General features: G+C 43.1%; 1 protein-coding gene across 1 annotated transcript in view; it reads left to right on the plus strand.

Annotated features, from left to right (window-relative positions):
- DNAH2 (dynein axonemal heavy chain 2) overlaps positions 1–14,995 on the plus strand; it is a 136,044-nt gene that overhangs the window by 56,415 nt on the left and 64,634 nt on the right. The window contains exons 36-46 of the mRNA XM_063449723.1: positions 121–301; positions 3,304–3,431; positions 4,442–4,594; positions 7,385–7,510; positions 7,998–8,216; positions 8,356–8,473; positions 9,334–9,470; positions 9,569–9,706; positions 11,995–12,153; positions 12,239–12,391; positions 13,870–13,961. Of these exons, the coding sequence (XP_063305793.1) occupies positions 121–301; positions 3,304–3,431; positions 4,442–4,594; positions 7,385–7,510; positions 7,998–8,216; positions 8,356–8,473; positions 9,334–9,470; positions 9,569–9,706; positions 11,995–12,153; positions 12,239–12,391; positions 13,870–13,961 (1,604 nt within the window). The remainder of the gene's footprint in view (positions 1–120; positions 302–3,303; positions 3,432–4,441; positions 4,595–7,384; positions 7,511–7,997; positions 8,217–8,355; positions 8,474–9,333; positions 9,471–9,568; positions 9,707–11,994; positions 12,154–12,238; positions 12,392–13,869; positions 13,962–14,995) is intronic.

The raw sequence follows: 14,995 nt of genomic DNA on the forward strand, positions 1-14,995 counted from the left end.
CGGAGTTCAGGGGGAAAAAGAAGGATGGGAACAAGAATTAGACACTTTTGTGTGTAGGGCAAAAATGTGAAATGCCATTCTGTTTTCCTAATCTCTCAACTATATTTCCTTTTTTTTCAGACGGGCGCTTGGGGATGCTTTGATGAGTTTAACCGCATCAATATTGAGGTGTTATCTGTGGTTGCTCAGCAAATCCTGTCCATCCTATCTGCCCTCTCTGCCAACCTCACCAGATGTGTGTTCGAGGGTCGAGATATTAACTTGGTGTGGTCTTGTGGCATCTTCATCACTATGAACCCAGGTAAGACTCTTCCATCCAACAAATAACAACTGCGAGCGTAGTATGAAGTCATGATTTCCCAGACATGAAGCAGCTGCACCAAGATGTGGCTAGTTGCCCCTTCTCCTGATTTAAACGAGAAGCCTAGAAAATTTAGTAAAGAGTTAGCCATTAGTTTCCCTTTTAGGGCAACTAGACACCAAACTCCCCAGGATAGTAACCAAGCTCTAAAACATACAAACAAGGGGGAGTGCTGCATTCACTATGGGAAAAACATTGTGACAGTAAGTAGGAATTTTCTTCATGATGAGAGGCTTTTCCATATTCAAATATAAATGTTCCTATTTAAAAACTGTCTTGACTGTAATAGTATAGCTATATAACGTCTTTGTCTAGGGCTTGAATTCTTAGAACTACCCATTCAGGTTCCTTGCTGTCAAATGAAAATTCTCCAAGCTTCTGATTGGTGTGAGACAATTTCCCAGAGTGTCTTGGTGAAGACTCAGTCTAACAGCTTCTTGTCCCCCTCTTGCTAGCTGTGCGAACAAACTAATTTCTTAGAATGATAGCAATTGCAGAGAAATTAAATAATATTTCTAATTATTCTCTTTGTTTTGAATATTTGTATTGGTGTCGCAAAAGATCATGAGCAGGCACAGTACAGAGTGTTAGATGTAGTATGTGGTTGCCTACGCAGAGACATATAGGTCAGAATGAAAAAGCATTTATGGGAATTCAATACAGCGTGCATTACGGTAATCATATATGAAAATAGTATTATATGAGGCAGGCGTCTCGATGTAATGAATAATCCTATCTATTAACACTATGGCAGCGGCCAATTAATTGCAAAATAAGCATGCCGCGAATTGAGTGCATTTTCATCAGAGCTGTTAGTTTAAGTATATGCCTCAATGGTTGAAGCGTAGTGGTTTACGTTGTACAATGCAATCGCCTGGTCATTTTAGTGAGCAACCATGGCTGGCGTACGCATTCTGGAGCTGATGCGAAGAGTCACTCAAATATGTCAATGTAGCAGTGACGTATAGAGCTTATTGACTAAGCAGTTAACAGTAAAGTTTAGCCCCTGTAGGAGCATTTTAGCATTTCTAAGCAAAACAAATTGGGCAATTTCTGCTGGTAACTAGTCAACATAAACAGTATCTATATAACAGAGTGGGAATAACTTTTGCGCAGCAATCATGAATTTACAAAAATGCGTAAAGACAATAAATCCTAATATGCATCAAGAAACTCTGCTTAGGCGAGCTACCATTTTGTAATTGCGTAGTCCGTTATTAGTCTGATTCAGGATCTGTTATGGAGCGATGTGCATGCGTATATGAGCCATCTAACAGATCCTGAATTCTTTAAAGACATGCATGTTTATGCTAACGGTCTAAAAAGTAAATGCTTGGAAACTGTTGTGAGCAATGTGGTGTTGGTGCTAGATTATAGAGACCCATATAACGTATATCATGCTGTTTTCAGTACAGTTCAGTTAACGAAAAACTATAAAATTAATAACTTTGACTCTTTTAACCGCAACAGAGCTGGGCTGTTCACCATATCCGTTCACTGGAAGCTGCTCATTGCAAAGCAGCCCTACAGTTCTTAGGCCGCTGGGTCTCCTTCTGTCTTCCCTGCAACAACCCCTGTCCGTCTCCGGGGTCCTCCGTAGCTTTGTGGGCACTCGGGAGCAGGGGCTATCCATACGACTCCCACACCTATAGTCCACGGGCCCCTCTCTCCCTGCACCTCCCCATCACCACCGAGTGCCCCAGACTCAGAGGAGCGCGTTGCCCTTTGTCTCTCCCGGTGCCGGCCACTTGCTTGGAGCCCGCGCGTACCCCCGGCCCCGGTCCGCCGGAGGGGTCGCACAGGCCCGGCCCACCGGGCTCACGGCCACGGGGACATGGCCCTCTGGGGACCCCATGGGCTAGGGAACCCACTCCTCCAGCGGGCTGGCATTCATCACAGGGGATCCATCTAGCGCTCAGCTGTGCCCAAGTCCGTTCGGGCGGTCCAGAACGGCCTCCCATGATTGGCACTCTCCACCTTCACTCCTCCGACTCTGCAGTGGTGCCTTTGTGGAGTATTTGCCAGTGATGTGGCAATCTTTGTGTGCGCCCAAGTCTCTTTGCGCCCGATCGGGGTGCTTCTTCGGGCAGATGTTTCAGCCCCTCCGTGGCTACATCTAGTGTTGCTGGCTAGCTGATAGTCGTGCAGCCTGTGCCAGTGCAGGCGGTCGGTATCCGTAGCGCGCAGGGACTCCCGCTGCGGCCAGCTCCTCCACCTGGAGGCCGGGATATCCCCCACCGGCCAGGGAGGGGGGGGGGGGGCCAGGGCCGTGCCCCGGACCGAGGTTCTCCCCACGCCGCGATGTTCACAATGGGATGTCCTGCAGTGTCTCTATCCTGCAGGGCCGTGCTGCCTGCAGTGGGCGCTGGGTTCCTGACTCTCGGCCTCATGTAGGCCGTGCTCGGCCTTCTCTGCATGCCTGGCTCGCGTTTCGGGTATCGGGGGTAAGCTGGGGCCCTCCTCAGTTCAGTTCCGATAGAAATTTGTATCTTTAGGCAGTCTGAGGTGATTGTAGTTGCCTTTTTTTTGGCATGGTGCAGGAGCTCGTGGTAATGGCGTCTGGTCGGCCCGGCCCCGCCCCCATGTATTCTCTTTGTACGCCCTGGCTTTGCCTTGCCAGAACAGAATTATGATGTAATTTGCTAAATATTTAATATGAGATGGGACATTTCATGGAGAATTGGTTAAAGCAAGTTATAGGTTATTTTTTTTATTTCATTCAGTGGTGTAAATTCCAGAGAAGTGTTAGTTCCTCTCTTACTAGCATTCATGAATTATACTTTTTTTTACCATAAAGTGGATGGTGTGTTTTGCTAGCTGGTTGCTAGCACTGTCCATGTATTGCTTCCATTTCTTATTAAATCACGGTGTTTCCTCCATTTTCAGGCACTTTCAATGTTTGAAAGACTCAGTCTAACAGCTTCTTGTCCCCTCGCTCACAGGATATGCTGGACGCACTGAACTTCCAGACAATCTGAAATCTATGTTCAGACCTATCTCCATGGTGGTTCCAGATTCAACACTCATTGCAGAGATCATCCTTTTTGGAGAGGGGTTCAATAACTGCAAGGTAATTCCCTTGTTTGCTAACTGAAGATGCACACCATTCCAAAGGGTCAACTTAAAATGTGGTCACAAAACTGCCAAAATAAATGTCATCAGGCATCTCCTGCAACCTTGGGTATCTCATTTTATCTCAGGTATCTCATGTTATCTGAGGTATCTCCTGCTATCATCTGGTATCTCAGGTTTCTCTTGTTATCGGAGGTATCTCCTGCTATTTCAGGTGTCTCATGTTATCTGAGGTATCTCCTGCTAGCTCAGGTAACTCGTGTTATCTCAGGTTTCTCATGTTATCTGAGGTATGTCCTTCTATCTCAGGTATCATGTTTTGAGGTACCTCCTGCTATCTCAAGTAGCTCCTGATTTCTCAGTTATCCCATAATGTCTCTGGTTTCTCATGCACCCTCAGGTATCCATTGCTATCTCAAGTAACTTATGTTATGTCTGGTATCTCCTGCATCTTCAGGTATCCCATGCTCTCACAGGTACCCCATTCTATCTCAGATATCTCGTGCACCTTTAGGTATCCCATTCTATCTCAGGTACCCCATGTTATCTTGGGTACCTCATGCAATCGTGGGTACCCCATGCAATCTTGGGTACCCCATACTGTCTTAGGTACCCCATGCTATTTCAGGTAATGTATATTATCTTAGGTATCACCTGCACCCTCAGGTATCCCAGGAAGCAAACTGAAATCCTGTTATGTACTAACACACAATTATGTGTGGTGAGGGATTGTGACAATTTAATTTGGTACCATGTAGTGTTGCAATGCATGTGAACTATTATATGATATAATAGTTCCTGTTTGCAATCTTGAGAAACTGAGCTCCAGTACTGCATAACTTTATGGAGATCTCTTTTGCATTACCTGTTACTACTAGCTAGAATGTGTTGGGTGGTGGCAGAGATCCAACTAAAATAGTGACAGGCAGTGCATTCCTAGGGGCTCTCATTTATCGTATTTTGCTGATCTAACGCTTGAGCTTAGCGTTGTCTTATTTTGGATTGTAGATCCTGGCGAAGAAGGTCTACACCCTTTATTCTCTGGCTGTGCAGCAGCTCTCCAAACAGGATCATTACGACTTCGGACTAAGAGCGCTGACCTCGCTGGTCCGCTTCGCTGGGAGAAAACGCAGACTGCGAGCAGACCTGTCTGACGAAGAGGTGAGAAGTTAATGGATGGATGAAGCGATAGATATGTTTACCTTTTTATTCTTTCTGTATCTACCTATTGATCTGTGTCACTGTATTAAACATGTCCTATCACAAATAAATACTATCATAAGTCTTAACAATCCTGCCCTACCAAAAAATCTTACTGTCCTATCGCTAATAAGGAAAAAAGGAGGTAATTGTAATACCATCGGGCCAAAATAATTTAACAGAGTTGCTATTCCCTTGACATGCGCATAGTCTTTTTTTTTGGCATATGTCAATTAACGTTATACCAAACATTTCTCCCCAAAAAGGGAACACCCACATCAAAGTTCAAGTGGAATTAAATATCACAGCTTTATTAATAATAATAATAATAATAATAATAATAATAATAATATATAAAAACACACAATTTGGGTCATTGCCAAACTAACACAATATTTATATCATGTAAACATAGTTACCCTAAAAGTTACCACTACTATACCCCTTGGCAATGACCCATAACATAATAACATAAATAACCATAAAGCAATTTATATAAATAGCATAACATAAAACACAGCCACAACAGGCATCATATACAAAATGATTTTAACATTGTAGAGGTATACCGAGATACCCCTACACCCCAGGTTGAAAAGCCACTAACGGGCCCCAACCTACCAAATAACAAATTCAACCATGTGAATATTGTTACCCCACTTCAAACATACCAGCTACCAATCCTACCTAACCCCCAATTTCTTATCCAGTCCTCGTCACAGCTCAGGACTTGACTCCTCAAGGCACCTGAGCACCCCACCACCGCAAGAATAAAGCACACTGTATGCCCTCCTGAAAACCCATATTAAGAAAATCATTCCCTATGTCGGAGAGGTGCACCCCGTCATGCCTTAAATAACCAGGAAGCATGTTTTCTCACTGTGCCGAACCACCACTCCCCCAACTGTCTAACGAAAATAGCCAACAGCTTGTTAACCTTCCCCCGGGACCTAGCAACTGTCACAGGATTACGAGCATGCCGCCAATGGAAACGGGGAAACATCTCTCGACCAGATAATCACCTGGAACCAAGGCCTTCAGCCTATCCAAATCACGCTTCATACCCTGCACCAACTCCCTCTGGGGCACTTTCTCTAGATCATTCCCCCGGCATGGATCTACAGAATATCAGGGAATTACCAGCACCTAGCTGCTTAAAAATTTCTAAACAAACCGCCCTCCAACTAAGACCCCGAAAACCAAACCAACACAGTTGTAGCACACACCGTGGAAAGCCCAGCTGTCCTCCTTCTTGTCGAACTGCATCACTCTCGGGTGCTCCAATGGATATACAAGTGGCCCACCAACCAGGCGACCCACCCAAGAATGAGAGAAAAACATGTTACCAGAGACAACCAGTGAAAATATCAACCCACAATTAAACCAAACGGTCCAGTGGAACATATGACTGAAACCGCACCGACTCCAACCTCCCAATTTGTTTGACCAACTCATCACCTAAACCCAACCTCGTCACTTCTGTTGCAGAGCCAATCCGGAACGAACATAGATCAACAAAGTAGTTTCCCTCGAAATCACAGCCCAGAAGATGGTGTCAAGCCAGATGAATTGGTAACAGACGAAACGCCGATTCCACGTCAGCTTTTGCAAGCAGCGCCCCTCGCCCCGCCTGGTCGAATGGTGCATAGGACACTGAGAGCCAGCAGAAACCTTTCTTGTGCGAGGCTGACGAGTGGAGGTAGAGCCCACGCCGGCCCCAGACTGAAATGGTGTCGCCGTCTTTTGCGCCATCATGAGTTTGATCCCCAACGGCAGGTCCATTTGATCCAACCACATGCCCAGGATAGCCGAGAGACGCTTCCTAAATTGCTCGTCATAGCGCCACCAAGCTAAACCCCCATACGTCCGGTACGAAAAATTTTCGCCTAAAACGCTTGCCAAAATGCTAAACGCTCACAACCAGTTGCCAAAGGACTTCGGTATTCCACAACTCCAGGGCCTGCAGTTGGAGAAGATGCGGCAGTTTTGCCACAAAGCACAGCGTTGCGTCACTGCCAGCAGCAGCCGACCCAGGAGCTCCCAGCTCACTCGCTGCCGTATCCATTTGCCGTCTCCGCATGCCAGACTGTCCACCGCTCGCCTCCACTTCTCCAGATGCCTGGGAGGCCAAAGGGCTGTTCCTCCGCTGGGTCCTGGGAACCGTGCTCAAACTCAGCCGCTGGGGAGACCTAGTCCGCCTCGTGGGCCGCCCCAGCGGCGTGGAAGCCAGGCCATACCCCTCTCTTGGACAGCTGAATGGATCTTCTCCATCAGGGCCTCCATACTCGAACGTCACCTGCAAGACAAAGCACAAACACCACAAAAAACCTGCAACACACAGTATGGATATTCAAAATGGCCCCTAAACTAAAATATCTACTCCTCTTATATGACACCAGCGAAAGCCCCCCACTACTAGCTTAACTCTTAAGCAACCACCCCTCTCTATGCCTGCCTCATAGCTCTGTTAGGGCCCACTCCCTTAGCTTTGCTGGTCCATGGGCTACAATCAGCACTACAGTGACATAATCTCAAGGCCCACATTTGCCCTGGATATTTGTTGGTCATTAAGGTTCTGCCAGTTCTGAATCCAAATGATCACCTGAGCCAAGTGTTTTATTTTCCTTGAGTTTATCCAATCACATCCTATCCTTCCACCAGAGTTATATTTTGAAATGATCAATGTGACTGCTTTCCTGCCTCTTTAGGGAGGAGGGAGAGCCTTGTATAATATTGAATTGTACTCTTTAGATTCTAATCATGTCGATGAAGGATATGAATATTGCAAAGCTGACCTCTGTGGACCTCCCTCTGTTCAGTGGCATTATGCAAGATCTTTTCCCTGGCATCGAGACGCCATCTGTGGACTACGGCAAGGTGTTTATGCGTTTTATAGAGTTGTACTGTGTGTGCGTGTGTAGAAGGTTTCTATGTGTTAATATGTATTTATACAGTACAGTACAGTGTTCTAAAGACAGAAGAATGTATCGAAATAAATCTAATGGTAGATACATCTACATTAAGTTGGTCTTTGAGATGCTCAGCATGTGTATGTTTGAAGTATTCTCAAGTGATAAGGCGCATTACTCTCACAGCCCTGGGGGTAAATTGTCCTAGAATTTTCCCTGCATTATCACTGAGATCCACAAGATGGGGGAGGAGAGCTGTTTATTTACCCAGTTAGAGGATATATATTATTTGAATTAAATAGTACGTTGGCTGAAAATAGGACTTTTATTGATTAACTAAAAACCATTTGCATTTTTTTTTATATAATTTGCTTTATCAGTAGGTGTGATGAGACTTGTAGCGATTCTGTGAACGAGTTGTCAATGAGTCCAATGTTCTCTTTCTCCTGGTTTAGCTACGGGAGAAGATTGAGCAGGAACTGCGAAAGTCTGGGAAGCAAATCACCCCATTTACTGTCACCAAAATCATCCAGCTGTACGAAACCAAGACCTCGCGACACTCCTGCATGATTGTGGGTAGGACTTGTAGTGGCAAGACCACCACCTGGCGCTGCCTTCAGGCGGCACTGTGTGCCCTCAGCCAGATTCCTGACACTAGCTACAATCCTGTGCGGGTGAGAGCTTTCGGACATAGCAATGACTTGTGTACTATTTATTACATGACATCTGCTTATCTAAAATCATATAACATTAATACTATCACTTTGTACAGTTAATGCTTAAATTATTGCTTGTTATCTGGTGTTTGCGTAGGATTTCCCACTAAATCCTAAAGCAGTATCGCTGGGAGAACTGTATGGAGAGTACGATCTGACAACCAATGAGTGGTCTGATGGAGTGATGTCCAGTCTGATGAGGACGGCATGTGCAGGTATAGATACAGAGAATGTATGTGTGACTATATGTATATATAACATTGGCCTTTTTTTCAATGGTTATCTATGCATTATTCTCTTGTAATGCACCATAATATACTTAATCTTAGGGCAGCATTGGGATGTACATGTTTCAGTCTGCCAAAGATTAATGGAAGTTACACTCCTGAGCCACCATTTATTATGTTCCTCTCCTGCCAATGATATAGTGGTATAAGAGAAGAGCACACAATACAACATGATTGTATGTCCTGTCCTGATGTCTTTAGATGAATAAAGATTAAAGGTATCCTAACCTAATCCTAACCCTAGTCCTAATCCTAAATAAATCTGTTAATATAAAGGTGCGTTATGGATTCTATCACAGTAAAATCTCACCTCCAGGACCCCCCAAATGAACCCTTTAAAGCACCTTAAGTTCTGAAAAGCTTTATGGATGAAGAGTGTGTCCTCTTTTTTCATTTTGCAAAGAGTGCAGATTTCAATAGATGGAAATTTACACTTTTATAAATGAACCTTGTTACACCCCCTGGCTGTCAATCAGACAATCAGTCCTGTTACTGCCTGGTTTGTTTAGCTCAATGCAGATAAACACAAGAAGTAGAAATTGCCCAGGGCCTTGCACTTCTCATTGAGATGGATTAGGAAGTCTGTGATTGGACAGCCACATAAAGCCTGGGCACAGTTAGAGTAGGAGGGCTTGCAAAGGCTTCAGACTAGTGATCTGTAGCTTTTGCAAGCTGTTTTCAGATAAACCGCAAAAACCCAATGACAACATTTATAATTAAATGCAAATGGGTATATCTAGTAAATAGAGTTTTGTTGTAATCCTCCAATGTACTATTTCCCATGTAAGATGACCGTCCCGATGAGAAGTGGATTGTTTTCGATGGTCCGGTGGACACTCTATGGATTGAGAGCATGAACTCTGTGATGGATGATAATAAAGTGCTGACTCTCATCAATGGGGAAAGGATAGCCATGCCTGAACAGGTACACCTCAGAGCTTTTAGATGCTGAATGGAAATCTTGAATATATAATGCACCTTCTCCTATTCACATACTGAAATATATTTATTCTATTCTCCCAGGTTTCCCTCCTGTTTGAAGTGTCTGATCTTTCCGTGGCCTCTCCTGCCACCGTATCTCGCTGTGGTATGGTGTTCACAGACTATACCAGCCTGGGATGGAGGCCCTATGTGCAGTCATGGTTAGAAAAGAGGAACAAGGTATTAGTCAAAAAGTGAATTGCATGGAGATGCAATGGAGTGAAATTAGATAAATAATAGAGAAATAAAGAGGGAGAAGGTCGTCAGTAAGGTGGAACAGTTATGAAATGGGAGTGAAATACTATTAAGAAGAGAAAAGAGTTAGATGTCATTTAGAGAATAAAAAGGAAGAGATCCAAAACGGAAGAGTTGAAGGTCCGTGGTTCAGAATGTAAAGAACATATAATAGGGGGTGGTGCAGGATATATTGAGTGAAGCGAAGAGTTAACCTTTTAAATAATGTGTATTGATTATTTATAAATACTCCGGGTGAGTGATTTAAATGAGCTAAGGCTTGGAGTTAGAAGTGAAGTTCAAGTAGAATGAAATCTAAAAGGAAAAAATAGGATAAAGATGTAGGAAAAGTATAAGCAGAAAAACGATGGGTTATAACTATTAGGAAGTATTGTGAGAGTAAAAGAATGGACCTTGGTTCTAATTATTAGGAAACAGTATGTGAGTGAATGAATAGGCTACCGGTTATAATTATTTAGGAAGAAGAATGAGAGTGAATGAATAATCTTTGGATATGGTAACTGAAAGGAGTGGGAGAGTGAATGAATAGATCTTGGTTGTGGTTATTTGGGAACCAGTATGAGAGTGAATGAATAGACTTTGGTTACAAATTTTAGGAAGCGGTATGAGAGTGAATGAATAGTCTTTGGTTATGGGTTTTTTTTTTTAAGTAAGTGGTATGCGGGTGAATAAATAGACTTTTGTTCTGGTTATTAGGAAGCAGTATGTGAGTGAATGAATATTCTTTGGTTTTGGTTATTAGGAAGCAGTATGTGAGTGAATGAATAGACTACGGTGTGACAAAGTCCCCATTCCAAGTGAGTTTGCCACGAGCTCCTTGGAGGAGCCTGCCTCCTGCCCACAGACTATGGACAATGTGAAATGTAATATAAAAGTCTCTGTTCGTGTATTTGGACTATATGGTTCGGGAACCGAACAGCCGCACGAACCGGAGACCAGCCTAGAGCTTGTTAAGCCTAATGGATACTTTGAGATTTCCACTGCAGTGTTCTAAGTGTTTGTCTGGGTGGTCGAATTTCCTATGGACGACCACGAGGTGGCGGCCATCTTGTTCGCATGAACACAAGCAGCGGTGTTTGGTCATGGAGTTCATGGAACTATTTTTTAATACTGAAACTCCCGAACACCGCAGGACTTCAATGATGGCCTTTGTTCGGTTCTACAACACTTAGAAAGACACTGTTCGGTGGAAACGTTCCCACGAACAAGGGAAACAAGCTCCAGGGTAAGAACATTGACTATGTTCGGTAGTTTGTTCGGTTTTTAAACTAACAAACTAGACCAACTGCAAGCCCTAATTCTCTTGAACTGTTTTGGGCATGGGACCATGCGTGCGGTCGGTCAATTTATGACTTCCATGAAAATTCTGAACCCCTGAATCGATCTGGGTGATTTATGGATATGTTGGTCACCCAGATTGGGGCTATCAGGGGATGTAACTTTTGTGGGGGATTTGTGTGTTTAACAGTGTTTTTCAGGTGTTGAGTTTAATACAGTGCTTGACTCAGTTATTGGTAATTATTGTTTTGTATGGGAGTGTCCTGGACCTTAGAGCCAATGTAATTGTGTATATGTTTTTACTGTAGTATACTCTCAGGTCCAGGGGGAGTGCCCTTTGCATGGGGACCGGCATATAAGGCCAGTTGTGGATGCCAATAAACTTATTCCAGCTTGTACTCCCAGAACTATGTGTCGTCTGGTTACTGGGAGGGCTATTCATTAATCACTGTTCCAATGTTGAGGATTTAACGGGGGGAAGTCCTTGTAATGACTAGAGCACCCAGAACTGAGTGCTGTCCGGTGCCTGGGGATGTCTAAAGCAAATTCCCCATTCGGCTCCAGGAAGGAATGGTTCCAGGACCCCAGTCAAACCACAGCGACTGTGGGCTAGAGTGCTGAGGTTATGTTCCAGCTAGGGAGTGGTCCTTGGCGGGTTGTGGTTATTAGAAAGAAGTATGAGAGTAAATGAATCATCTTTGGTTATGGTTGTTATGAAGTAGTATGTGAGTGAATGAATAGTCTTTGGTTATGGTTATTAGGAACATGTATGTGAGTGAGTGAATGAATGAATGGATGTTATGGTTATTAGGAGTCAATGTGAGATTAAACCGATAAACTTTTAGGTTATGATAATAAGGAAGCAATATAAATGAGAATTATTAAGAAGATGACTGTATTAGGCGTTTGTAAATGATGATGCTTGTATTTTGTAGACTGAATCAGAGACATTGCAGCACATGTTTGATAAATACATAGACCGAATGCTGGCATTTAAGAAGCTGAATTGCAAGGAACTGGTACCCCAGGAGGAGACCTGCAGTGTTATCTCACTGTGCAAGCTGTACGATTCACTCGCAACAGTGGACAACGGAGTGAGTAAAATGGACACTATTGTTGTCTTATGTGCTGTCAATGCATGTGTCCGTTCTTTCTCTATTATACTATCTATATTGGCAGGTAAATCCAGCAGACTCGGATAATTACAGCCGGATGTCAGAGCTCTGGTTCACTTTCTGTCTAGTATGGTCAGTCTGTGCATCGGTAGACGAGGATGGACGACGGAAGATTGACAGTTATCTGAGAGAGTTGGAGGGCAGCTTTCCAAACAAGGTGAATTGAAACATGACACAGAGTTTATATGTAACAAAAGTTTGAGATTGAAAATACTACCGAACATGGGACAAATAAGGGAAGAAGAGATATAGAAGTCTTCACCTCCCTGATGCCTGGTTTGTGAAGGGGTAGGAAGACAATAGTACATAAAGTTGTTTTTATTACTCAGAGACATAGCCGCAAAGATAACTGGAGAGTCAAGTCATTAAAAGCATAGTCACACGCTATGTGTATTGTACAGTATACAATACTTAGTAACAAGCTAAGCACAAGAGGAGCAAATGACACATCACCTTAAGGTCGCAAATAATAATTTTTAAAGCAGGAAAACATTGACAGTAGTGTTTTTATGGCCTATGAGAAGGTGGCACACCATCAGCAAGCAACTCAAAGACTTGATGTACATGTCCTCCTTCTGTCAGATCAAATTGGGAACCAGGTTGGGAATATGAAGATGCTGGTTGAGGGCCTAGCTTGTTGAATGGTGGCAAGATTTCTGGAGTCACGCATTCCAACATTCTGATATCTAGGATATTGCCACATGCCGAGGCCCCATGAAAAAGAAATGTAATTGAAATTCCAGCTACTGATTCAGGCTGGGCCACTCACTGTAAGACATTAACCCCTTAAGGACCAAACTTCTGGAATAAAAGGGAATCATGACATGTCACACATGTCATGTGTCCTTAAGGGGTTAAAGGAACACTATAGTCACCTAAATTGCTTTAGCTAAATAAAGCAGTTTTAGTGTATAGATCATCCCCCTGCAATTTCACTGCTCAATTCACTGTCATTTAGGAGTTAAATCACGTTGTTTCTGTTTATGCAGCCCTAGCCACACCTCCCCTGGCTATGATTGACAGAGCCTGCATGAAAAAAAACTGGTTTCACTTTCAAACAGATGTAATTTACCTTAAATAATTGTATCTCAATCTCTGAATTGAACTTTAATCACATACAGGAGGCTCTTGCAGGGTCTAGCAAGCTATTAACATAGCAGGGGATAAGAAAATCTTAATTAAACAGAACTTGCAATAAAGAAAGCCTAAATAGGGCTCTCTTTACAGGAAGTGTTTATGGAAGGCTGTGCAAGCCACATGCAGGGAGGTGTGACTAGGGTTCATAAACAAAGGGATTTAACTCCTAAATGGCAGAGGATTGAGCAGTGAGACTGCAGGGGCATGTTCTATACACCAAAACTGCTTCATTAAGCTAACGTTGTTCAGGTGACTATAGTGTCCCTTTAATGAATCCTATTTAATTGACCTATTCATAATAATGAGTGCTTAGTTAAGTCTTCAGGGTCCATATTTATCTTTTTAGAGAACAACCTAGAAAAAACAAATCGCCACCTTAAATGCAATGCTCTAAATAATACCTAAAGGGCCAAACATTTCTAGATTGTTGGTTTCTCATTACAATATTTACCATGAAAGCTTGACGCACCCATCCTGATAAACAGTTCCTCTTCTCAGGACACCGTGTATGAATACTTTGTGGACCCCAAGACTAAGAACTGGGCTTCCTTTGAGGACAAACTTCCGAAGACGTGGAGAATTCCCCCCAAGTGAGTGAGCCTGTGAGGAGCATTGTTGTGTGCATCGCATTGATTTCCAGCTTAACTTTCTTTTCTACTCACTCTTTATAGCACTGAGATTCATCAGTGTGATTTGTAAAGGGACAGAGCTGGTAGTTTAGCATTTTATTTAACGTATCACACTATTATCAATAAAACACAAGCACAACACGTACAATAGGGTTCTGCTTATTGTTTAGTTTTTTTACAATTATTAAATTCAATGACTAAAACCTGGAAAAGTAACCAAACTTGAGATTACTTTTAAAGTTTGAAATATGTGAAATTTCAAAGTCATTTCTCCACAATTCCAAGTTTGGTGACTAAACCTGTCAGGGTTATTCACTAATTCACTGGAATAATGGACACCTCAGCACGCGGCCATGTGTCTGTTATTCCATCGATATGTTGTTCCAGAGAAGGAGGGTCGTACCTGTGGCACAGGCACCGAAGATTTTGAGATTTGGTTATGTGTCCAGCACGGACTATGTTACTAAGCTAGGCTTATCCACTAAATTGTTATTTTTTCAGCAGCTCATTAGAAATTTCAAAATGGAAGCCAACCTAGCTGAACTGGGACCGGAGCTGGCATGACAGAAAGGGTTTGGTTTTTAGGAAAGAGGAGAAAGTGATGTATAGATCCAACAAGTAGAAACTAACATCAGGAGAGCTCCAATGGTATAAGAAATGAGGAAGGGGGGCCCTACCTTTAATCAATCTAAGGATAGAAAGGGATATGCAAACAAAAAGTATAACTTGAAAAAAGGGAGATCTACAAAACGGTGCCCAGGTGATCCATTATCTGGAGTACTAAATTGCATCTAGGTTCCAGTTCCCCTAGTGTCCGACTGACGGGAAGGTAGTGTAAATTAGGTTAGGGAGAGAGAAAAGGCACAGGGTCCACAGAGAATGAGGGACCAGATAATCTGGTCTAAACTCAGATAAAAAGCCTCAAAGAAAAAAAATAGAAAAAATCTTTGAATTCACCATAAGAGTTACCTCGACACATTGGTCTGACCACTAGT

The sequence above is a fragment of the Pelobates fuscus genome, chromosome 3 (assembly GCF_036172605.1).
Source record: "Pelobates fuscus isolate aPelFus1 chromosome 3, aPelFus1.pri, whole genome shotgun sequence".
Lineage (NCBI taxonomy): Eukaryota > Metazoa > Chordata > Amphibia > Anura > Pelobatidae > Pelobates > Pelobates fuscus.